The sequence below is a fragment of the Falco biarmicus genome, chromosome 13 (genome assembly GCF_023638135.1).
Source record: "Falco biarmicus isolate bFalBia1 chromosome 13, bFalBia1.pri, whole genome shotgun sequence".
Taxonomy (NCBI): domain Eukaryota; kingdom Metazoa; phylum Chordata; class Aves; order Falconiformes; family Falconidae; genus Falco; species Falco biarmicus.
In genome coordinates, this window is record NC_079300.1 from 26830932 (window position 1) to 26857798 (window position 26867).

The 26867-nt window shown below is 38.7% G+C and overlaps 2 protein-coding genes across 14 annotated transcripts in view; one reads left to right on the forward strand and one right to left on the reverse strand.

Annotated features, from left to right (window-relative positions):
• Positions 1–26867, reverse strand: part of GIGYF2 (GRB10 interacting GYF protein 2) — a 79126-nt gene that overhangs the window by 35223 nt on the left and 17036 nt on the right. For 12 of the 13 annotated variants that reach the window (XM_056357978.1, XM_056357975.1, XM_056357977.1 and 9 more), the window contains 4 exons: positions 26308–26403; positions 21857–21965; positions 14949–15060; positions 14372–14412 (listed from right to left, as the gene is read on the reverse strand). In XM_056357978.1, coding sequence (XP_056213953.1) covers positions 14372–14412; positions 14949–15060; positions 21857–21965; positions 26308–26403 — 358 coding nt within the window. The remainder of the gene's footprint in view (positions 1–14371; positions 14413–14948; positions 15061–21856; positions 21966–26307; positions 26404–26867) is intronic. The other variant, XM_056357979.1, reaches the window with a different exon arrangement.
• Positions 157–14358, forward strand: KCNJ13 (potassium inwardly rectifying channel subfamily J member 13). Its single transcript, XM_056357983.1, has 3 exons — positions 157–260; positions 6479–6959; positions 7856–14358. The coding sequence occupies exons 2-3, from the start codon at positions 6482–6484 to the stop codon at positions 8476–8478; spliced, it is 1101 nt and encodes a 366-aa protein (XP_056213958.1). The 5' UTR covers positions 157–260; positions 6479–6481; the 3' UTR covers positions 8479–14358.

Consider the following 26867-nt stretch of genomic DNA (forward strand, 5'->3'; position numbering starts at 1 on the left):
ACCGGCCCCCCTGCAGGCAAAATGACCAATCAAATCAGCTTCAGATGAAAACCAACACACACCCCCCCCCCAGCACTATAAACACAGGCATGAGACATACAAACCCATTTTTTAAATTAAAAAAAAAAAAAAAAAATCTCTACCAACCACTTGTGGGAAGCTTCTCTCCAGTGCTGGGACCAATATACAAGACCAGCCCAGACTTCCTCCTGGAACCTAGGTATTCCCCCTTCTCCTGCACACAAGCCCTTCAGAGACCGGTAAGTACGCAAATATTTTTTTTCTTTTTCTTATTGTACAATTAGAAATTGTTCTGTCATTCTTTAATCAAAGAAATCAAAGTTGTTTTCAGGGCACAGAGTTTTCTTTCTACAGCTGGCTAAATTATTACCTTAAAATGGTTTCTGATTGCCCCCCCTCCTTCAAAAAGAAGCAAACGCTCTCTCAGATGAGCATATCCCTAACAGAATACAAAGCAAAACTGAAGTCATCAGGCAATATTTTTTCAGGAAGTTTTCAAGTTAAACAGTGCTGGACAGACTCTCAATGCTTCGGAAACAGAGCATTTGCAAGCCTCCAGCTAAGGTAGCCAGGTGTTGGCCAAGCGTTATGAAAAAGTCATCCTCACCTTGTCACATTCATCATAACTCAGCACTTCAGTTCCATCACAAATGAAAGTGAGCTTCACCTCATCAAGCCTGCTTTTACCATCTCTAATTATATCTCACATCTTCAATCATTTTCAAATCAATGCATTCTCTGTGCTTATGGACACACTGTGAGCTAGCACTGCTGCCCAGGAAGCCGTGCACAGGCATCAAGCACGAACTCCAACATCCCAGAAAACTCGAGTTATTCTAGTCAAGCTATTACAAAGTCTGCATCACACAGGGCAGGACTGCTCTTCAAAACCAGCAAGCTCCCACAAAAGATGGATGGCAGCAGACTTCTATTACTGCAGCCTTACATCAAATAAAATCCTCCCTCTGTGAATTTACTCCTTCATTAACAAGACTACATTTTGGACTTAGCTTTTTCTACAAGGTTTTAATCTATACAAGCATATTTTAAAGCCTTAAACAATATTTAAGCCAAGTCTTGGTAAAGTTTTTTCTGTTTCTATAAAGGTGGCCAGACTAGTTGGTCCAATCAGATATTACCTCAGAATCAAGAATTTAGAGTTTATATGAATCCTCACACTAGCTTCAGCATGCAAAAACACATACAAAAAATGGAGCATTACAGATGTTCCCAAAAATCCAAGTATCTAAGCAGTCTTGTTTTCTGTACTATTAAAAATAAAAAAAGACACGCTCTCCCATTTTACCAAAATTTTGGTAGCTTTTTGTTTGTTTGGGGTTTTTTGAAGTGCATTCTGTAGTAAGCTGTCACAGAAGGTCAAAAGTAAAAGCTCTTGCATCCTATCCTTTGTGGCACTTGCTTTGAAAAGCAGGACTTGGGCTCACTAAATTAGAAGTTCCCATTTTTACAAGACTTGCTTATATGTGCAGCAAGTCCTAAAAACTGTTATCTTAATTCTGCAGACTGCTTGGAAAAAACAGTTTTGTCACAAACTACTCCCATTCATCTCAATGAGGCGTTAGCTACAAAACCTAAAGGACAAACGTGTTTGAAATTTTAACTATCCTACTAACAACTGCAGCAGAAGCTTTCAACCAAAGCAGTTACTCTAACTGAATTACCTCCTACATTTCTAAGATTGTCCCTTAATGTAAGTTTTATGATCCAGTCATGTCATCAAGACTGAAAAAAAACTTCATTTCCTAATACTAATGTCAGAGCATCTCAAGGATTGCCACTCAATCTAATAACAATACCAACATTTTAATAGCATGAAAGTGTCTTTTAAAAAATATATATTTGTTCTTTTTGCAAAGTGCAGAGGCAACAACACATCTGCATGATCACAGCTTGGAGTACAGAGATGACAGAAACTAGTAGAAGATTATGTGGACCCACATCAAGTAAAGAGGGAATGTACACATTCCCACAGGGTCATGCCAGCACCACCTGGGTTCTAATAAATCTTCAAATTATGCTACAGTTGTAAGCAGTTTTTGCAGTTACTCCCAACAGCAGGTACTCTTGACTACTTCACTGTCATAATGAAGCAGTACACTAAAAACTGCCTGAAATCCCTTCCAAGGTCAATTAGAACAATTTGAAGAGCAGAAGTTGGGCAGGTAGGGCAGCACTGCAGGAGTCTACCCTGAACACAGCTCCACATAAAGGCACTCAGGCTCCTAAGATGGTTGCAGGTGCATTAACATACTGAGCTGAAAACAGGCTGGAAGCATCACTTTAAATACCTTCAACCAAGAAGGCAAACAAACACTGCTGCAAACGAGCCCCCCTACAATCCTACTGAAGTCTTTAACAGCTGAGCTGCTTCTGTCAAGAAAAAGGCTAAGCAAGAGGAAAGAAGAGGAAAGCAACACGGTGGCGTGAAGCAGCAATGTTAACAAAGGGCTGTTACAACTCAAGGAAGATCTCGGTCAAAAAGACAGAGCACGGGAGATCAGTATGCTGGGTCATGAATTTCAGAAATGCAAGCAATATACTAGAGCTGTAAGGCAAGGTTTTATTACACAAAAATCATTAGCAAGCCAGGTCAGTTTAGAACCTGCCCAACTCCTAGGAAAAGGGAAACTGTGACTTTGATTTAAAAAGGTAGTACTCACCCTAAACTGACTTGTCTTAGAATGGCAAATAGAAGGAAGAAGCCAGAATGAGGGACAATGATGGCAAAGAGACTAAAAAAAGGTCGAAGAACAGACATGCACACTACAGTTGGTGATAACCATTACATTTTCAATAGGCTGGAAACAGGAAGACTTAAGACATACTGAATGCAGGATGAAAAACTGGTCAACATGCCAAAAGATGTTTAGAAAAGTAATTCCTGACAGTTCCAGTCTTTCCAGTCAAGGGCTATCAGCTGGGAGATGGAAGAACACCTCAAAGCTGTAACAGTTTCACAAGTCAGGAACCAGGGAAAGCAAAGCCAGACAAACTGCATAACGTTAAGTTAAGAGATTACATTAGACAAATCTGGATTAAAAACACAGTAGGTATTTAGCAGTGAGAGATAAGTATACTCCCAAAAACAATGCAGAATTTTTCTTTTCAAGTCAAAGTTTAATGTCTTTCCAAAACATACACTGTTTGAAACTGGGATTAATGTGGGGACATCAAGGAACATGCCAGGCAGGGGATCACATCAGATGGTCCAAACTGTACTTTACAACGTCATTAATTTATCACTAACAAAGAAAGAAGGTATTTGTATTTTTTACTACATTGGGCAACAAAAAGAGTAGAAAGAAGGCAGTAATTCTTTTTAAATTCAGTCACATCTACTCCTAAATTGACTTTGCTTTTGAGAATACAGAGGACTGATCCTCCAGCCCAAGTAAGCTATTTCTCACAGGGCAGTTCTTTCATCTCTTATTCTAAACCAACTGCAATGCTCTCGGAACCTATCTGCAGTTTCTTACCCACTTTTCCCCACCCCAAGAAGTTGAGACTTGTGGCTCAAAGCTATCAATAGCTTTTGCAAAATCAAATAAGATTTTTTTTTAAAAAAAAAGAACCCAAATTGTTTTGGAACTCAAGCTTACACACTTCCAGTGCTATCACTGCCATCAAATTAGAAGCCTAATATTTTCAACAGTCCTAGACAATAAAAATAGTAGGCCTATATATCAAATCAGACCAGAGCAGTAACCTGGTTAACCTTAGCAGGCAAATTCCCCTGCTGGGAGTCCCATGGAGCAGAGACACAAGACTGTTGTAAATCGTGCTGCTGGGGGCTAACGGAGTTTCTCTTTCTCAAGTACCTTCAAAATCTGTCAGTAATGGATCCTCCCCCACAGAAAAGATCCTAAACAACCTGACAATGAACACTAACTAAATTTTTTCAGAGCTTTAAGTCAAAATTAAATGATCAATCAGCTCCCAAGAAAGCTCCTTGACAAAACTGAGACCCTGCAATGCTCACAGCGTTTTGCTCTGGGTAAAGTCTGTGGCACCCAAGCACACTACCTTAGCATTGATATATGGAAGACACAAAGTGTAGCAAAGAAAAAGTGTACCACATTAAGTATGTTTTTCCTTAATGTATGTAACACTGTAGAAAAAAGGCTTCTGTCACCAACCAGTCTGTATCAGGTTAATTCTCACAGCGTTTGTTTGTTTTGCAAACCTGTATTACTTGGAAGCTACTAAGCAGATGCTGCCCTCCAAGTACCATGAGAACCTACAGAAACACATCAATTTTGGTTTTGCGTTTTGTTGTTTGTTTTTTCAAGAATGCATGATGTTTACACCCAGAACCATGTTGTTCTGCAGGTGTTCTCTATTCACACAAATACTGTGTGTACTCCTTATCCTAAGATGATAAAACCAAGGCATCGTCCACAGCTCATTTTAAGCATGGTCCCCATCATTCTTCCCATTCGGAGAAGCCCCTTTTTCCAGCTCCTTCACAGCATCCAAGAAAGGCTTTTCTAAATCTCAGCACAAGGACTCTGTTCTACAGACAAGTTGCTAATCATTTGGCTCCTGAAGCATTTAAAACTGTATTCAGGTTATTTTAAATTCTGTAACAGTGCAGCAAGACTGAAAACTCATTTACAGAGCTGTATCATAGATGAAAGATCAAACTCAAATGAAGGTGCGGGGTCATGCTATAAGCTGAATGGACTATGATCAGAATCCCCCAAGAAATGTAACCTGGCACTACTGACCAGGAAAATCTCAGTAAGGCCACTGTATTCTCCAGCACAGGGAGCTGTTTCAAAACGCTCCTTTCTAGGGGATGTGAAATGAAAAATAAAAATGGGGGGAAAACCACCAAATCCCACTCAGGCCATCATCTACCCTACCTCCTTTGACTACATGAATAGAAGAAATAGCTGAATGGTTTTGAGAACCTACAGAAGGAAAGAAAAAAAATTTACCTAAATATTCACTGCCATGTCAATTCCCATACTTCAGCATGCATTAAGTGAAAACAAAAGAGAATGTTCTGTCTTTACTAAAATTTGGTAACAAGATCAAGTAAGCAGTCACAAAACATGCTGGTTTACAGCATCAAACATCACAAGAAAGATTTTTACCTTCCATAAATTCATTCTGAAGTTCAGGATCCTTAGATCTAATGCATTTCAAGATAAAACTAAGACAGCACTCATGGGGAGAAAAGAAATCCAATTCCTCTAGGCTGTCTGTACACTTGTATTATACACTGAAACAGTCGTAATTCAAAGAAAGGTCAAAATTGATAGGAAACCAAAGCTGACTAAATACACCATGTATAATTATGATTTGCAGAATTTATTTTTTTTAAAAAATCCTCTGTCGTTCTACAAACAAGCTTCCTCCCAATCTTCTTTAAGTAGGCTGTATACATTGTGAAGTCTATCTTACATGAACCTGTATTTAATTTTAATGTGTCCCAGGTGAACTTTAATATTCAGTATTTATATAATTTATGGATTTGAGTGGCCAGTGTCTTTTCAAAAGACACTTGAGCATCTCTGACAAGTTTGGCAAGTTTCGAGGTTTAATAGTAAATAAAGGAGCCTAACATGTCAAATACCCACAACTATCCATTTTGCTTCCCACATTTGCAATTCCACCTTCACCCCTAATTCCCATACACTTGCTGTCCTATGTTCTTATTTGGTCACTAATAAAAAGTACACTGCTTTGGCAGCCTAGATTTCAAATTACATCACAGTATATTTTCAGCATTGGTCTCCTGCCCTCTTTCCACCTGATCCTTACACGAACAACCTTAGACTCCCAGAAGCAGCTCTGCCCCAAATATTGGAATTCTGCTTAACTGGACATGGTGGGCCCAGACAGCAGTCATTTCCTTCAGCTAGGAAAGTCCGAAAGGGCTACTAGGTAAACCACAGCATTCCCCTAACATGCATGAACATGTTAGCGAAATAATATAAAAAACATTATTTCCATAGCATTATTGTTAACAGTGTTCATAATAGTATCTGTAAACTATTATACTGTTAAAATGTAAACTATTATGCTTCTAAAGAAGTTATTAAAACTGATACAATCAGACAAAATTCATTTTCTTTTCCGATACAGCATGCCTAATCACATCCCACCCACCCCTAAAGAATTAAAACATGCAACTCAAATGTAAATTTAGGAAGGTAAAGTATGAAAGTTATATTTAAACAACTAAGCAGGGAAAACTTGAGAAGCAGTCAGATTTTTAAACTTAATCTTTTAGCAAAGTATTACCACAAAGAGTGGTAAATTCCTCTCCAGGCTCCTGACTTAATCTTCTCTGGATTGCAATCTATAAGCCCTCCTTTGTTGGCTGCAGCATTTCAACCCCTGCTGATGTGTCAAAATCTGTGAAAGTTAGGCAAAATACAAATACGCTGCACTGTATCACATTTTTTCCTTTTTTTCTCTTTTCTAGACAATGACAACTGATATGATAGAGAGCAATAACACGAAATCCAGTGCTCCCCTACTGACCCAAAGATACCTGAGGATGGTGACCAAGGATGGACATAGCACATTCCAGATGGATGGTGCCCAAGGAAAAAGTCTGGCATACCTCCGAGATGCATGGGGAATATTAATGGACATGCGGTGGAGATGGATGATGCTTGTCTTTTCTGCTTCTTTTGTCATTCACTGGCTAGTCTTTGCAGTGCTTTGGTATTTTCTGGCTGAGATGAATGGGGACCTGGAGCTGGACCATGATGCTCCACCTGACAACCATACTATATGTGTCAAATACATCACCAGCTTTACAGCTGCTTTCTCCTTCTCACTGGAGACACAACTCACAATTGGTTACGGCACTATGTTCCCAAGCGGGGACTGTCCCAGTGCTATTGCACTGCTTGCAATACAGATGGTCCTGGGGCTCATGCTGGAAGCCTTCATCACAGGTAATCCTTCATATTTAATCTTTAAACAGAATAGGTGTAACAATTAAGATTTAAGAAATGGAGCTAGAATAGTGATCATATTTATATCTGAACGAACAATTAGGTCAGTCACTACAAGGATAATAAGATTTTGGCTATGTAGTAGTAAAAGTTCAAACTCCTTTCATTAACAAAAGTCATAAAGTAGGCGACAGCAGGATAGGGACTTGAGAGTTCCACTATGCATTGGGCAATACTTGTGGCAGACCCCCACTTATTCTCAATCACTTATTTCTTATACCATTATGTCTTCAGGTCTTTTCCATGGAATTACAATATTTAAAGTCAATTTGCTTTGATTTTCAAGTTTACTTTTGTCTAGCTGAAGTATTTTTGTTGACCTTTAAGTCAGCATTTGCATATTCCTTAGTACCTTATGTAAAAGTAATGAGAACTTTTACAATGTCACAGCTATTTCAAAGTATTTAAAATTATTTAAAGTAATTTTCAGGTTTAAAGTATTTCAAGAGACTTAAAAAATATACAGGTTAGTTTACCGTGTATTAACAAAGAGCTTCTCCAGTGGCAGCACACCAAGATCAGGTATTACTACCAATTACAGTAAATCGTGGCAAGCCAAGGGCTCTCCTTCCTACAGCTACAATTCATTCTCTAAATACTAGTAGGGGAACATAGTTTAGGAAAAGAACCATTTCAGGAATGCTGTATTTTTAAAACAAGAACAGGTTAGTGTGCTGCCAATCTAGCAGTTTTCAGACATGCAGGCTGAGGCTAGAAGGACCATGTCCACCCAAGCCTGCTTCTGTTCCTTTGGACTGGTTCACAGAGCTCAGAGGCTGCAGGGAACCAATCCAGGCACTGTGCTGGTTTTCAGTTTGTCCTTTTCCACAATGCAGGTGCTTTTGTGGCAAAGATCGCTCGACCCAAGAATCGGGCATTCTCCATCCGCTTCACCCGCTCTGCCGTAGTGACGCACACAGAGGGAAAGCTGTACCTTATGTTCCAGGTGGCCAACACACGCTCCAGCCCACTAACTAGCGTCCAAATTTCTGCTGTACTCTACCAAGAACAAGAAAATGGGCAGCTGCACCAAACGAGTGTTGACTTCCACCTAGACAGCATTACTTCGGATGAGTGTCCTTTTTTCATCTTCCCACTGACCTACTACCATTCAATCACCCCATCCAGCCCGCTGGCTGCTCTCCTCCAAAGAGAAGCTGCTCAGCATTTTGAGCTGGTTGTCTTTCTCTCAGCTGTGCAGGAGGGCACAGGAGAAACGTGTCAAAGGAGAACGTCCTACCTCCCCTCAGAGATCATGCTGTACCATCGCTTTGCCTCTGTGCTAGCCCGCAATGCCAAAGGTGAATATCAGATCAAGATGGAGAATTTTGACAAGGCTATTCCTGAGCTCCCAGCTGCAGCTGACTCAAAGAGTCCAAAAAGGACTGACAAGGAGATCCGCATCAATGGGCAGCATGCTGACAGCTTCCAGCTCTCTGAGACAGGCCTCACAGAATAAAGAGAGCAGACTTTGAACTTTGTGCTTTTTTAATTATTAATACATTAAACTTTCAGGTTCCATTTACAACCTTCCTTCCTTGCCTGCCCTGCCATCTTCTAGTGATCTTTCTCTTGTACTCCCATCCTTTTGATTACAACATAATACGCAGAGTAAAGAGAACTGGTGTGCCCACGTAAACTGAGGAAAGGCTGGATTAACCACCCAGGACAAAGTCAGGTACAAGATTCACAGTACTAATTCTTGGAAATTAAAAGAGCTACATGCCAAATTCACCAGACTACGATTAAAGCCGCACCGTCCCTGAAAGGAGAGACCTTCAAAACTCCCAAAGCTGACCAAAATCATAATTAACCAGCTTGTGACAAAATGGAATACACCACAGAACAAAAAACTCAGCCAAAACCAATACAGGGTAATTCAGTGAATATATTAATTCTGGTATAAGCAACTCTATTAATCCAAGATCCTAATTTTTCTGTCCTCTTAACTCTTTGGGGATACAGAGTTATATGAGTTTTCAGATGGCCGAATTCACTCTTAGAAAGTACTGCCAATCTCTCATGGCAGTGAAAAGCACTCCTGCTGTGCTTATTAAGCAAAATTGTAAATACTAACTGTAGTTCTTCCTTCTGCCAAATAAGAGAACATCTCATTTCAAGACAGGTCTATGAAGACACTATCAAAAAAATCTTGACGTATATGACAGCTGCTGCAGCGGAAATTTTTTCGTGTCTGGAAACACTGAGTAAATTATTTAGCAGTGGAAAACAAACTACTCTAAATGAATTAATGTACTTTTTTTTTTTTTAAAAGGACCATACATTCCACATGTTCTCACCTTTGCGCTGCTTGTCTCAAGTAGATCTGACCCAGAAGGGTGCACTATATACATGAAAAGAACTGCATCCATTTATATTTTATGCTTTTTAACATCAATATTTGCCTGTACACACAGCACAAAAATATTTAGACACACTTGAATCAATTTTAAAATAAAAAATTAAAACTATACACAAGACTTCTGTATTTAAGTGCCTCATAACTCTATTGCAATTAAGACACTGTTCTGAAGTTCCTAATTTAAGTAGCTAAAGGATAAACAGAATGATGGATAATTATTTCCAAGCTCTCAACAAAAGCAGTGCCTATTATGCATTCATACCTGCACAGACAAGTATCAAAATAAAGTAAAAGTTATCCATCAAGTGTAAAAGACTTTTTTACCAGAAACCAAGGTGGCATAAAACACAACTTTCATTGACAACAGCATAATACACTACCAAATACGCATCCTTTTAGCTTCACTGAAGTGGTCAGGAGCAGGAAAAACAGTCTCAAGCTATCTGATGAGATACTGTTTAAGGGAATTCTTCTCAAGCCCCAGAACTCTGTTAATGGAAGTGTGTTCACCACCCAAAAAAAGTTTGCAACAAGGTACTTTGTTTTAGGGTCTGGGGAAATTGGAAGCAGTCCCACAGAAGCATTTTCACACAGGAAAGGGGAATGAGGCAGAGGGCCTACATTTTCACTGCAATTCAACTCTCATTCCGATATTGTTGAACTGATATGTACTGCCTCCCCACATTCCAGACCTCAGACAGATCTGGGTTTACTACAGATACTCTGAAAATATCCTTTTTTAAATTTAATTTTATGTAAAAGCATTCATTAATATTATGGAGCTTGGACAGCAACACACTATCAAGTTACATTGTCTTCATCCCTGCTTTTCTTAGCTGTTGACGCATATGCGGACTAAAGATCCTTTTTCCACCCTCATATCAGTACCAATAATTAAGTACTTCTTGCAAGTGTCATTTCCATGTTCTCCATCAATCTAAGACATTGAGAAGGGCCTTACAAATTAAGAACCAGCACAAGAGCAGTAGAACAGATTCCTGTGTCAAGTCTGAAAACACATTTATGACGAGAGCAATATTCTGTGTGAGGTATTGTTTTTCCCATATATCACATACTCCAATCTCAAGACAAACCACTTGTTCTAAAATTCAGATACATAATCCCAACAGGACAGTACCATAATCCCACCATTTAGAGCCAAAGTTATAAAAAGCTATTTCTAATTTCTATTAACACCTAATCAAAGTGTGGGCAGCTTGCTTTGGTTTCTACATGACTTGATACTTTGAAGTTGTCCTGGTTTTTAAATAATTTTCTACTTACAGATTTGGTTCAAAAGCAAGGGAAAAAAGCAAGAATAAAGAGAAAAATACGTTTAGTATACACTAAACACAATGTTCAAATACTGCATTTTGGAATGTAAAGCTCAATACTACTACAGAAGCAAATTAGTCAAACAACTGTGTAGTTACTTCAGAACAGCTGCAGAACAAGGGGTAAACAAAACACCCCTATTGCTTTTACAGTTCTAGAGAGCTGATGAACCATGGATGTCTGAAAGTATTGGAAACATGGCATGGCCCAACACTGGAAAGCAATCCTGGAGAAATTGCTGATTGGGGTGATGCAACGAAACTGCACTCTACATTTTGACTAACATTGCAAGGCCAAGCTGGTGATGAGCTCCTTTGGATGCACTTCTTGCTAGTGAGGTAGGGAAGAAAAACAAGCCAGGCAGAATAGGGGGTAAGAGCAACTCAAAGAAATTCAACATCCTTTTAATAGTCACTTGGACACCCTTTTTAGATTCATCTTCTTAACCTAACCAAAAAACACATTGAACAGAACTCAGTCAGGTTGCTCAACTGACTTACTGTCTTGTTTAATCTACATTACAACTAGTTACTACCAGTGTGTAATTGCTGGTAACTAATCAAATCCCCTCAGCTACTAAGCTGGTATTAGTCAAGAGGTTGCACAGAAAATTAAGCAGCTATCTTGCAGTTCTAGAAGAGAGCCATAATCAAGAAAACTTGATCATTTTCTTTGCTAATGGCCTCAGCCTTCCAGAAGGGATTCGGGTTCTCAATGAAGTCCATCAGGACTGTGACAGTGGGCAACAGAAACTCGCAAATACTTTGTACATCTTCAATTCACATACTGAAACTAAGAACGTACATTGTTTATGTCGTGAATTAGACAAATGTGAACTTGCAAATTGTTGTGAGCACTGGAAAAGCAATTTTTAAGAACAGTTGTTCTTAAGTGTGTTGATCATATTTGAGAAGTAATTCTTTGTTGAAGGTCTATTACTTTTTTAATCTCGTGATTTTAATAGAGGGGTTCTTGCACTGTCATCCATTATGAATGCCCAGAACAGTTTAATAATAGATCTCTTATTAATTCTGGAATATGATCGCCCAGAACAAAGAACATGAAAAGTTGGCAACTCAGTAAATTATGTAATCTGAGGCTAAGCCAAGGCTCTACAAAAGAGCAATGAAAAACTGAAGTACAATAAAGTTGGGGAATAAAATCTTACATTAAGGAGTTTAACAGAAACCAATACATGCCTCTGCTAAAGCACGCTGGCCTGAATTATAAACTGCATGTCAGTTCATTCCTTGATCTTATTGCTTCTCCCAGTGTTTTGTGTGGTATACTAGTGCTTGGTATTAATGTGGGACTTCTTTTGGCACATCTGTATCCTTATCTCACACTCAAAATATTTTGTCATTGGAAAGCCTTTACGTAACAGTAACTACTTGTTCATTAAGGCTTGAGTCAAAACAGACCAATACCTTCCGTTAACAATTTTGTGCTCTCCACCTTATTTCTCTTTGAAAGTAAAGAGGAGAGGAATGATGTTCCCGCTTACTGGGACATTAATCTCTAACATAGCAATATGCAGACAAACTACTATTAATATAAAAAAACCTGTTTTAACAAAACTTCAGAAAGATTGCAGGTCTCTTGCTTCTATCGTACGTGCTACAGAGCTTTCAGTCAAGTGAGATCAAAATAGAAGAGAAATAGAACAAGAGACTTAATAGAAGCAATCAGGTGCTACAGAAAGCTTCATGATTTGAGAATAAGTACACCATGCCTCACAGTGAACCAGGACTTCCACAGCACACATGAACACCATCTTTTATAGAAAATGGTTCACAGAAGATGTATTCCAAAGTACTGATCACTAGTACTTGCTATAAACAACACAGGCCCTATACTAGCTGAAGCATTAACCCTCACTTCCAGGCAGGTCAGCTTCAGTAAGTACATCTTGCATACTGTAAATTCTTCTCATTTTCAGCTGAGAGATACATCTCATCCTAAACTGACATGCAATATTTTTATCACAGTCTAGATCACACATGGTGCATTCTATAGTCTGGATCTGGAGGTGTTGTAATTTTATCACAACAGGAAGGGGCTAAATAAAGTGGAATCAACAGTGGGATATATATTCACATCTGTGTGTCTTTTGTAAAAAATGCACTCCTGAAATCTCAGTAGCACTTATTTTTTCCTATTCTCATTTTTTTTCCCAAAAGGTCTCTGAATATAAAGGCACACTAAAAGTCTGAAGTTTCACTACTGGCATTTAAAAGATGGATAATCTCAGACCAATCTCAAGTTATTTTTAGAAGTAACCTCTTTTTAAGGACAACAACGAGGAAAACAAGCAACATCTTAGTTTTGTGTTAACTTTCAACTTAAAAACCAGAAAAAAGCACTGTTTAAAATAGATAAAAAAATAATGTCCTATGTGGAGAGAGGACTGGGAGAGCTTTGAAAGCAAACATGGTAATTTACGACTCTCAAGGCATGTGCCACCATGGTAATCTGGAAGGTTCTTAAAATGAAAACTTACGCTTCTCTCACCAAAAAAACCACCGATAGCTAAGCAGGGATTAAAATACATTCCTGTCAACTTCTAATTGCAACTGAATCTCTTTGGTTTTGTCTTGAAATTGGACCTGCAACTGTCTTCTCTGACCTATGCTTTATCAATATATTCAGTAAGGAGGATATTTAGCTAAGACTCCTCCAGCGAAGACCAAGAGATCCTCTGGGTCCTAAAAAAGACAAGACTCATTTTTGTACTTTTACTAGTACAAAAGCTCTCACTAAGCACAGCTATGGTACATGCATGTGGAAACATGCCATGGAAAAAGAGCAAGGTCATACCACTGAACAATGAATACATAAACCTATGAAGCAGAAAATCACTGTAGCTACCATACAACCAGTTGATGGAGAACTTTAAAGGAAGTTCTTCCCACTCTCAGAATACAGATTTTACCTAAATAGATACGTTTCATCTCCAAGATGACAACCCACTCCAAGTTCAGATGAACATTCAGACAGATACTGGGTCACAATTAAAGATCCAGTATTCTGCCTCAATGTGGCCAGGGTGAAGCATTTATGAAACAGAACAGAAAAGAAAAGGCAGAGAGGGGGACCAGACAATAGCCTGAATGAACAGAAGATCTGTATGACTTCAAAAAATTTGACAGACAGCAAATCCATCAGCATGGAAACCTCAGAACATTGCTGCTGGGATCTACCTCACACTAGCAAACACTCAAAAAAAATTAATAGTTCACATGGTCCAGAAGTCCTATAAACCAAAAGAGCACACACCAGGAATGTTTTAAAAGCTGAAAAGCTGCATTGAAAAGGCATATTGCCACAGCACACCTGTTAATCACTACCTACTCCTTTCACAGAGGTACAGGGATGTTGTTCCAGCTGTAGACATCACATCTTAATTGAATAAACAGAACCTACTTAGTGCAGATATTTCTTATCTAAAACATTTAAACATCTAATAGTGAAAACACCACAAAACAAGAAAGACAACTTTGAGAACACATTTAAGTAGCCTGGCACAGTATCATGAATCTTGTATCATCAACATACTGGGAGCAATAAGAAAGGTTTATGTACATACAGGTCCCTTCCACAAAACACACCCTGTTCCTCCCTCCCATTTTCAGCCCATACAGTAGCAAAACCATACCTGGATCTTTTCGCCCTGGTTTTTCAAAGCGTCTGTCTCCCCTAGAAAGGTAGAATAGAAGTTTCAAATAAGGTTTTGGAACTATTCCACTCATTTTAGGCATGGAAATTTTTTTTTTTTTCTGAGACGGGGCTTTTTTAAAATCAGACCTTGATGGACAGTATCTTTAAAGGTCCCAGTGACAACTGAAATTTTCATGAACACTGCCTTTGGCAACTAGGTATGTTTTGAAATTTGACCCTAAGTACCATCAACAATGCTGAGACTAAAATTGAAGTGAATCCTTTCGCAATCCATATTTTCACCCATAACTTTCACTGCAACTGTCGTAATTTACAATCTCTTAAAGTAGTTCTTTCTTCCCAGGAATTCAGCAAAAAACTTCTTTGCAAAAATGTTTTTACTTGCTCCTGAGTTTCTAGAAGCATTACTGTGTTGACTCCAACTTAGAAATTCAGACACTCCACTCACAGATACACCTAATACCCTTTCCTAAAGCGTTTTTATTAAGTCAAAAGGCACAAATAAAAGCTGAGCAGATGTATGTAAAAAACTTCAAGAGCTAGAGTTCTGTTACCTTTCCTCCCAACTCTGTGATCTGTGCATTTCCCTGCCCCCTCCTCGCCCAAATCCACCCTCCACTTCATCAAAACTTCTTTGGTAGAAACCGCTTTCTCCTCGGCCTCTGCCTGAAAAGACAAAAAACACAAGTGTTTGTACAAATAATAATAGAAGTTGAAAAAATCAGGTAGGTTTCCCTTTCCTGGGGTCCCTGTGAACTAATCTTGCACTCTTAAGCCCCAGTGAAATTATCTGGGGCAAAGGGGAAAAAGGAAGAAAGACTGAAGAAAGAGTCTTATGTAAAAATTCTTATCAAGAAGCACAGGATCAAACAGAACAGGCAAACAATTCTGAAATAAATACTGTGCAGAAAAACACAAAACACAGATACTTACCCAACAGAAATTACCAAACAAGCATGCATTGTTCACACAACATCCACACAGTACATGTGTACTTTACACTCATAAAAATCAGATTGCTTTTAACAGCGGAACCCAGTATAATGAATGGTACTGCACTGCAGATGTACTCATAATTACTGCTGTCAAGGTTAATAAAGGAGATGGAAGATTCACTGCTATTAAGTTCTAGTGATTCCCTGCAGAAAGCTCCCCCAGGAGCAATGGGGAGAAAAGAAGGATCACAGGATGCCTATAGGTTTATATGAAGAACCCAACAGCTATAGAATAAAAATTATCCTCACTTTTTCAAGAAATTAATACTCTGTAGGTGGATCCCAAGTATCAAGCCTCAAGCCAAAAAATTACAGATGTATCCTCAAGCACATCTGCAGGGTTTGGGTAGGCATGGGGTGTTTGGTTGGAAAAAAAACCCCAAACAACAAAATACACACAACTGAAAAAAACACCACCCACACACATCCTCAGGCCTTCAAGATAGCTTCCAGCACTAGTTAGATTAATTGCTGGGGTGACATTTCCAGATCTACAGAAGATAAACACACTTTTGCTTCACAAAGTGCTACAGCAGAAGAAATGGGAGGTTTTTACCAGCTAACCTACCATTTCAAGGATAACATGAAAACACTACAAACAACTAAAACTCATCAATCAGCTGGTTGTGAGATAATGCCTTTCCTACATACACATGCAGTCTCCATAGTCAAGTCCAAAAACCTAAGCAGCACCTGATAAAGGAAATCATTGGCTGTGCAACTACCAAACACCTCAATCCTTTCATATGTCTCTCTTCCTAGCTTCAAGAAAACACACACCTCAAAGGATGAGGTGCAAACCTGGCCAGGGATCCAGAGGAATTACACAGAATAACAAAATAAACACCTTAAGAATGGACAATCTCTGTAGTCTTCTGAAGAAAGTAACAACAAGCCTCTACCTCTAGTATTTCAAGGCCCCTGGATGCATCACGGAATTGTACTGCATTTCAGTGACTTATGAAAAGAGGCTCTAAAAAAATGGAAATAAACAAGGTAGTTGCAAGAGTTGCCCTAATGCTTTATACCAAATTCTCTTGCAAAAAAAAAAAAGTTGCCTTCCAGGCAGAGAAAAAGAAAAGTGATTCCCAGATAATCCAGTCAGACTCTTCAAATACACACTGATTTTGTACCATGCTGTACAGGTTGCAGGGTGTATAAGGAAGTTACAAAACTAATGTCTGTACAATTTCTCTTCCTGCTTCAGAAACAGGATTTAAACTTCCCCTTTGCACAAAACTAACCTGTTTTTAGCACCAGCAAAACAGTTCAGTGACAAGATCTCCTCGTCACAGAGATGTGAAGTTCAGTACCACAGAGTTTTGGGGATGCTCAAGTTCAGATGGAGACCGGACAAACTCACAAAAGATAAAAAACACTGAGATTTACCAAACACAGAGACCACATCTGGTTTGGGAAATACAGTGAGCTGCAAATGTCTAGAAGCTAAGTATATATGCGATGCTTCTGCACCTCTATTTTTACACAGCCCTTATTCTCTTGCCAAGGTGTTTTCTTTTGGCTGTTGCTAGAGACAGACTACTGAGTTAAACAAGCCTTTGCCTGACTCAGCATAGCTGTTCTTACACAAACACAGGAGAAGACAGAGGATTTGACTGAGCACTCAAGGCAAGAGAGGAGAGATTAGTATCAGACTTACGGCTGTACGAGAAACACAAACACCTTTCACTATGGCAAGTCTGATACAAGACTGACCATAGTCACGAGTGCAAAGTAAGTTGCAAAGGCAATTAACAGTAAAGATGTGATACAGCACCAGAAGCAGCACAATGTTGATCCAGTTAAGACATGATGGGTCCCCTAAGATCCCGGAAAAGGACTTCAAGCTGCTATTCTTCACAAATAAAGCCCAAGAAATTTTAGGCATCTCATGCAATGGCAATCTTTGCCTAGTTTCTTCACTACAGGAAAGCTCTCTTCCTTCCTCTCACAGGAGATAAAGCAAAAGCAGTTCACAAGAGAAAGCCACAGACAGGCAGAGACAAAAACAGAACAAACACACTGACTCATGTCTCTGAGGTAGTGGAGGTGGGAAGTTGCACACACTTTTCCAACAGAAACAGAACTGGCTGTCCACTGTTGCTTGTTTGTGGTTTGGTTTTTTTCCATGAGTGACAGCAACATTTGTAGTGCTCACCTTGCAGTGTGAGCAAGCATGAATGCACACTGATTACTAATAGCGGACACACAACTAGCAGAGCCAGAAGGCTGGCAATAGGGGAGATCTCATCAGCAAACACAGTGTCCTGTATAAGGGGAAGAACAGAATCAGAGTTGTTTTAACAGCAGCATGGCTTATGACAGCTTTAAAAGTATATAAGGCAATGGCCTGAGAAATGTCTCTCCACTTACCCCCCTCTGTGTTCATCAGTATTTCAGTTGTGCTCAGCCATTGAAACGGTCTGAATTGAAAGAATCTCAAAAAAGGTCCAAAAAAACCTATCTCAGCAATTCAATTTAAGGCTGCCTGAGGGGCCACAGTACTCACTCCCAGCTGAAGTGATACTATGTAGTAGCAGACATATAAGCTACCTTTGCTCTGGTTGTGTTGCCACCCTCAGCTGCCTTCTACAAGGCACATACACCATCTCCGTGCAGTAACAAGACGTGCCCATTCAACAGCACCCGGCAGAAGTACGTGTGCAACTCTAGCAGAAACCAAGCAGACCACTGCACGAGGAGCATACTGCATTGTAGCAAGCTATGGAATATAAGTAGCTAAAGAAAACTGTGAAGTACAAAGTCAGTTATTCAGCAAGTATTGCGTAGATGTGTCTGACCTGAAAGTGCACACTAGGACACAGTTAATACTGATAACAGCACATATTAAAAACGCTTGCAGAAAGAATAAAAATGCACATATAAGCGCAGTGTTCACCATTCTGTTTCTGCAGTTCTTGGCTTTTGTTTTGCGGCTAATAAATCTAGAATGACATGCTTATTTTAAATAGAAGGGCATTTCCAAAAAAATGCCTGGCACATGAAGAGCAGGCTTTCTAAGCGTAGATGCTGCACAAAGTATTGAATGCAAAGTCAACAGATGTCAATAAACCCTTCCATTTAAAAACTGAATGGAGCAGCTGTGTCATATTTCAATGATTTCTTAAAAAGCTCTGAATGAGGACCTCAATCCACTGGATAATGTAATCATAACAGACTAAAGTCTCTAACCTGAAAAACAGACAAGTCTGGATTTAAGTACAAAATACAATACACAAACAAGGCGGCAAAAGCGGCACTCACTATCATTCTAACTGTCATTACAGGGAAAAAATCCCGAACACAATACAACAAGCAAATTCTTGAAATTACAGCATGCCTGGAGTTTAGGATCTACAAACATTGCCATAATACTGTGTGGGAAGAGCAGGACAACCGTAGTTCAACTACTGCTGTTTGAGAACTTTCCACTTTTACACTATATACTCATTTTCCGACAGCAGCAAACACAGGAAAACAAAGGGAGAAGAACTCTAATGGGAAGGAAAGTACCCTTCATAAGGATTTCAACCAAAAAGGAGAACAGCTACAAAACAAAGCGCCTGTAAGCTTACAGCCCATTCCAGGGACTACTTAAATCTCTCCTCATCTGAGGCTCTTATTCATGAATGTTGACATTCCACTCCCACCAGCACAAAGCACAGAGCTTAACTGCACACCACAGGGAGCTCCCAGGAAAACAAGTCAATTAGAAAAAAGGTCACGTGCAAGTACTTTGTTTCTTTAGAGAATATAACTTCAGAATTAAATAAAATGGTTGGGATTTATGTCTCCACACAGGGCACATACAGTATTAGTGATGGCGGCTGCAAATGGTTTTTACCAGTAACACCAAGTTGTATTTCAACACACAGTCATAAAAAACTTAAACAAAAATCAAAGCAACTTCCACACAGTTATCACTTTCACATCAGCTAAACATAATCATTGTCAGTAAGACTTGGAGTGACTATTGGGAAAATATTTACTGTTACGTTGTAGTTTTAAATACTGATAAGGGAAGTCACATTTAGAATTCTAACAATAACCTTCCTTTACCAGCAGTTCATCCGTTCTTCCCTTTGCCAACCTGTCACAGAGTCCCTCTCACCCTCCCAAATGCTGGAACACAATTCTGTGATTTGTGCCTCAGTGAGGGAACTTAATTAACAAATCTAATTGTACATGCAAATTTTTTGCTGAAGTTACTGTTGTGCAAGTTACTTCAAGACAATAATCTTGCTTTGGTAAAGCCGAAGCCCACATTTGATCAGCAGCAGCTTTGTTGCGTACAGTGATGTAAAGTTCATGAAAAACACCAGATAACCTTTTGAACTCAGGCCATTTTGCAAAGCAGTAAAGAAAAATGTTTTCCAACTGTTACATGAAGCAGTTCACTTGGTGAACAAACCCTGAAGAAATGCCAAGTCCTTTTCACTGTAACTTGAAAAACCAGAACTGCATTTAAAGCTTGCTACTTGCAAGCAACATGTTAGTTTTGTAAGTTAGACGACAACAGTCCTACACTTGGCTCTTCGTAAATATTAGAAACAAAGTACTTAATTACAAGACCATAACATGTATAATTACAAGAAAATGTACAATTTTGTCCTGGCAGAAGCCCTCATTTGCTTGTTGAGATACAGAAACTTTGGGAAGACTCCTCATGCCTAAAGCCCAAGACTAATTGCTCACGGAAAAAAAAGGGGAAGAGTGGAAAAAACAAGCAGCAACCAGGATCCATGAAAGAGGGAAAGATCAGTAATTTGCTGAAGAAATTTACTGGAGAAATGTATCCTTTACAGCTTAGCAGAAGGTAAGAATGACAGAGTAGCCTGACAAGCACAGCACATAACAATTCATACAAATTAAGACAAAAAGATCAAATGAGGATGAAAACAAAATTAAGTGAGAAAGATTAATATTGCAAAGTGCTTGAGCTAGTATTTCTTAACATACCTTAACAATTAATAGAAAAAAACAGGAACATATGCAGTAGAAGCTTTCAAACAGTCTTAATAATACTGCATAGATTTTAAGTTCTGTCCATTGAAATGTAATGAATCAAACTTTATTCCCAAACAAGAAACAGATTCAATAATAGAATTACTGTATTAGAAGCCTATTCTGCCACATTTAACCCTATGACCTCATCGAAACTAGTGCAGGCAATTAAAAAAGCAACCCACTACTCACTGCATAAGGATGACATTCACTGTTAATGGTACAGCAAAAAAGATAACATGTCAAAAAACAAAAACAAAGGGGCTGGGAAATTGGAACTTGTCAAGGTATCTTGGTACTGAAACTATACAGCACACTAGTGGTCATACGATTTCAAATCACCAAATTTTAAGCAGCATTTGGGCAAAGACAACAATAAATAATGGGGAAGTGACAGGGAAATCCAGGGATAGCCTCATAAAACTTTAAATGTATACGCCCTAGCTGGGAAGCAACCACAAGAGGACAGATGTCAATCTACAAATACCTGAAAGATGTAGGTTAGGAAGAAAACAGAATTAAAGAATGAGAACAGAAATGAGAGAACAAATTAAGTCAGGGCCAAATTCTGGTCAAGCATTTAATTATGTATGGAAGTGATTTCTAAAGATGTTATCGAAAATACCACCAGTTAAGAACATTTAGAATTAAATTACAAAGGACCCCAAAAGAAACCTTACCTAAGCACCTGCAAAGACAGAGGTTACATGATTAATTACTCCTGATGATATTTCCAAGATATTAGCTTCTACATTCAAAATGTAACCCATCAAACTTACATGTAAAACCCACAAAATGGTCTTCACAGTAATATGCACATTGAAAAGAAACTGCTAAGAAAATTCCGGACTTAACTATTTGGTTTGAACCTAGTGATACAGCTTAAAGATAGGTTCTCAATTCATTTGCAAATGTTTTAAGTGACCTAGGATAAGACATCAACTATAGCGATGCACTAAGATTGGCAAGACTCAAATTTCTCTCAAATTCAATTATGTCTTTCCATTCCCTTTCACCTGTTTATTCTCAGGATGTTAATATAAATTACTTTTCAGAACACAGAACTGAACTACTAAACTACTACAATGTTTTAAATACATTTGTGGATTTTTGTCCCCTTTCCCTATAAATTTGGTTTATGCCTTTTAAAGTTATTTCTAACCATTCTGAACAAAACTATTTCCTATTCCACCTCAAAACTACCTTTCCCTTTTGCTTTTCCACACCCATCAATCTGACAAAGGCACATAACAGGTACCAGATGTGTAATAAGGTGTGCAGAACAATCATCAACACAATATTCATTCTCTAACACCACCTTACTGGAAAGGTTTCAAACCTTTAAGGGAAAAAAAACTGGGCATGAGGAAAATTTGGCTATGACCACGCTCCATCTAACATTTTTCAGAAGCTTCAACCTAGACCACCTGCATACATTGCGGCACATGCCACTAACAGCTCACCTCGACCTCTAGAGGAACTTCGACCTCGAGGAGCCCCTACCACCGTTCCTCCTCCACGTGATGTCAACCGCAGGACAGCAGCACTGTTTACAGACATAGAGAAATTTCTCTGCGAAGAAGAAGAGAGTGTCAAGGTGAGATTCTATTAAAAACAAAACCAGACACTTACCATTATCCTAAATTTAGCTTAATACCAGCTTTCCTTTCCTTATGTTTATTACAAATGCTTTACAACTGACTAACACAGAAAAGGATTCCTTAGAAACATGAGTAGCTGAAGCAGTCTATAAAAAGGATCCTGGTCAATAGTAGTCTTTCCAACTTACCAGAAATTCCCATGCTCTAAAGGTAGCAAGTGAACACCTGCTCTTTTACCAAATGATTCCAGCACAGAAGTAATTGGAACATCAGCAGCTTTAAACACAGACATTCAATTGCAAAAAAAGAGATTGGCACCTGCCCACTGACACCATTAATAAATACCAACTCTAAACTTACTTCTTAAGCAAAGCAGGTACATATAAAGAGCAACAAAACTTTATTAAAGTTACATTTACCAAACTCCTTTGCAGAAATAAATGTTTTTTCCCCCCTCTAAATATATCACAGGAGTAGCAGGCTTTGGGGGAAACTACACGTGTTTAAGACTTCTGAAATTCAAGTGATACTCATTTTAGAGACAAACACCAGTAAAATTCAATTTTAAGATTAAATAATTGTTAAAGAAAAAGCTATTTTGATAAAGAATTTATAATTACAACCAACTCTGGCCCCATTCTCTGAGCACAAGTAGCTGGAAAACTGGGCCAAAGAATTCAGGAAGACATTCAGAAACTTTAACAAGCAAGCCTGAATTCCCACACACTTTTTGAATGTGAGTTTTAAATAGAATTCAAAGGACTCCAAACAGCTGGCACATCAGGCTTCTTGATAGGAACTTAAAGGAGGCAAACTGCTTACACAAACTCATCTAAATTACTATGACTTTGAAGATTTTCAGATAACGATGAGACAAGCAATTATTATATATTATTTAAAATCTAAGTGGCTAACATCGAAGCCAACAGACATCTGAAGGAGTTTTAAGCCATTTCAGAAACAAGCTCACTTGAAATGTTTTTCCTACAAGGTAGTTACCAGTTTTCTTTTGAAAGATGATTAAGTAGACTTGAGAGGGGAAAAAAAATAATAATCCAGTCATGCATGGCAAAATAGAAAGGTCTGCCTTCAGTAAATCTAGTTGTTTTCTTAGCTAGCTCTTACAGTTTAAAGCAACTGTTTCAACAGCCACTCAAAAGGAACCACCTCCTCTGGCCTCCAAGCAGATCACCTTTCCTGCTGTTGACACTTCTGCTTTTTTGTGAAGCAGTAAGATATTTTACTACAGAAGCAACTTCAAGCTATTGATCAGATTCACTGTCTTGCATAGCAGATTCCTTAACTTATGTCTTATTTTTCCAGTAAGAACAAAACAGTAATCTCACCTCCTTTTCCAATTTCTTATTTGACTTGCCTACCTAAGTTTTGAACAAATTTTCCCTCCCCTCTGTAGACCTTGCTGTGGTGAAGATGCAACCCTTGTAAATGAGCATAGTGATAATAATCCACACGGTAAATCCACAGAGTAATGAACAAAGAAGCAAAGTCAAATACTGAAAAAACACCTTACTTACTACTGATTAGCATTCTACTTTCAGTGTCCATCCCTGACAATGCACACCAATGAGCAAAGCTGCCCCCAAACAGGGGCTCAATTAATTCTTTAGTAGCAAATGGAAGACATCCTAAGAAACAGACATCAGAAATGTAACCACTGAGGACACAAAAAAAAAAAAATCTCCATTATATTCAGGAAGAGCTTGGGATAGTCTTACCTGCTTGTGGAGTAAGGGTAAGTCAACTGAACTCTTTCCCAACACAACCAGGGAAAAGGGTGGGGGGGGATGGGTGAAGGCAAAGGAACACATATGCTGCATATTGCCAGTGGTCAGTGGTGGAAACAGATCTTAAGACAAATCTACCATGTCATATAACAAAACTTAGAAGGTAAATCAGTTGAGCTCTATGTTAGCTCAGCATACTCATCACCAGGAAAGTGACTTTCTACATAAAAAGAATAAAAAGGAACCGTAACTCCCTCCAAAGTACATTCATATCCTGTAACAGGGAATACTGTAGCTGTATCTGGTTAAATTCCACTGGACTAAACGGATTTTAAGCTTAATTCATATAGTTGATAATATCTATCATCCACCTCTAGATAACACACCTTTAATCAGCTTGAGACAACTTCCTGACATACTACGCATACAACCACAATGCTATCAGGTGTGTAACTCTCGGGTTGCAAGCAAGAATTGTTCTGAATCCAAGTCCAGCGTAAGCCTGACTGGGGTAGTGTTCAGCTGCAGCTGAACCAAGCACATGTGTTCTGATCAGAGCAGCCTGTCCTCTACAGGACCCCCAAACCTCCATCCCTCAAGTTCTGAGAGGATAATACCCTCTTCAGTATTCAGAGGGGGCACAAAGGTGTTTTAAACTCTCCTATCAACCTTAGGTGAAAGAACTTTCCTGTATCGCTACCAGCAGTGTGTAGCAGGCACTACTAAAGCTATTAATATGCACTTCAAGATTATTCTGAACGTGATTCTTTAAAATAAATAATGATTTTTCTGTTACGGGGAATAAACACCAGGAATTTCTGGTTGCTTAAGTAATGCCATTCCCTTAGTATCTCAAATCAGTCATGAAGGGGGTGGGGGAGATTTTCAGGTAAGAAAAACCAGATTTTTCACATCTTCTGGGTCCCCAGAAAGCACTAAAGGAAAGACTTCCTTGAAGTCTGTCAAATTATGATTTTTGTGGAGATTACAGAGAACTGTTAAGCTGACCATGAAGATCCCATATGATTACAGGTGAAAAGGAGCATGAAAAAAACAGACACAGTGCACACTAATTCCTCAGAAGTTTTCAAGGCTGATGAAACACTGGGCACTGCAGCAAAGGACCACATATCCCTGAAGCCCAGCAGCACTTACCATCTCATCTGTACCAAGAGACTACACGGCACATTTTCAATACCATAACCCTAAACTCGTATTATTCCTCTCGGAGAGTATCTTGACAATCACCAGAAGTCAACATCTCCTTTAACTGTAAAAGGTTTGTAGTTTACTCTCTGAAGGACTGCATTATGCATCAGCAAAAAAAAAATGTCCAAAGGTATTTTAACACCAAGGTTCAGTATTTTTGCGTGCCACTGTATGTCTGAGTATTTCCTGGGCTTGCTGCCTGAATCCTTCCTGCTCCCGCTGGAGAATGGCAACTGGGATAAGATTTCCCTTAAAAGCACCTTCTCAACCTCAGCTGCCTGTTAAGACTATGACATGAAGTACCTACAGTGTGTTCAACTGAACTTAATAAGACTGCTGATTAAAAACTAAACTATGAGCATCTGATGTAAAAGGATAGTATCCTAAAAAGACACAAGAAATACGAATCTACTCTGAAAACAAAGGAATTCCAGAAGAGGTGAAGAGGATACACCAGAATACCCAGGCACTTAAAGATGGCGAAAAACTCCGGAATACAATAGCATGGGACAAAGGAAGAAGGATGTTCTGAAACTTAAGAAACTATTACTAATGTTCCCACCCCTGCAAAAATCAAATGACACTCAAGTCTGTAAAAACACACTCCTTTCTCTTAGAAAAGAAACAAAAAGTCAAACCACATATTCTTATGGTAAAAAAGTGCTAAAAAATATGGCAAATCAGACAGCAACTGCAAAATCAGAAGTTCTGACAGCCATAAGACAAAGAGGGAATCAACTCGGAGTCAAAAGTCAGAGGCATTTATCCAGAGTGGGCCAGACAGTTTCCTCTGCTAGGAATCAAATTTAAAGCAACAGCTTTCAAACTAGTCGGATCAATCACCCTTGAAATGGAATCTTTGTGGACTACCTGTTCTCACTCTTATCTTGTTCACAAATTAATTATACACCTGTAGAAACCAAACAAGGAAATAATCAAGCAACTGCTTACATACTAAGTTGTTAAGAGTACTTCAACTTCCTAAAAAATGTTAAGTCAAAAAACTTCAGTTTTGTGGCCTTTGGAGAAGGGCTGAAGTTACAGAACTTACACACTTCTGTTATAAGAAAGTGGTCCAAAAACTGATCTGAAAATGCTGTGTACTTAAGTAGGTAATAATTCCCAGAAGGTGACTGTCTGCCATCAACAGAACATCATATGAAAAGTATCTGTTGAAATTTAAGATACTAATTGAACACGAATGGAATTCAAATTTTACACTAAGGCAGTATGCCTTCGTAACTTCTTTCCCTGAAGTCTACTCATCTCAAATGTTACGCTTTTTAATGGAGGCATACTCTTTATTCTACCTTTCTACTAATGACAATCTAAAGATATCAAAAAAAAAAAGATACAAACCTGTTCTTCTTCTGTAAAAGGTACAAGTGCCAGTGGTGGCAGGGGCTCCTCTTGTAAAATAGGCAGAAATTCCTTATCCAGAAGGTCTGAAGGTATCTGTATGAAAGGAAAAAAGCATACAAATATACCCAAGTATTTCCATTTCAGGCATGATGCCACAATTTGATTTACAAAAAAATGCCTACTCTGTCTCCATCTACCCAGTACACCACTACGTCCAGTAACATTTACTGGGGGTGGGTGTAACTCCACTGCAAATTTATGACCCCCCCTCCCAATAAAAAACATATAGAGAAAACACAGAAAGCATTCACCACCCGCAACTGTAACATGTAAAGTATCCAGATCACACACATCAGAATTAAAACTTCCACATCACTGCAGCACAAATCTGAAGCAAGTGAAATTTCATCTGGTAAATTTAAAAAGTACTACTTTAACTTCAATGCATTTTTATAACCAGACTTTTATTTATATATTAACAAAATAATCATATGTAGCACCAGAGTTGTATTTGATTTAAAGTCAGCATTTCCAATTTATAACTAACAGGGGCAGTA

Bases quoted from the DNA above. Each gene is read 5' to 3' on its own strand.
- KCNJ13 (XM_056357983.1), top strand. From the start codon at position 6,482: ATGACAACTGATATGATAGAGAGCAATAACACGAAATCCAGTGCTCCC. The intron at 6,960-7,855 runs GTAATCCTTCAT...TCCACAATGCAG, and splicing joins GCTGGAAGCCTTCATCACAG to GTGCTTTTGTGGCAAAGATC.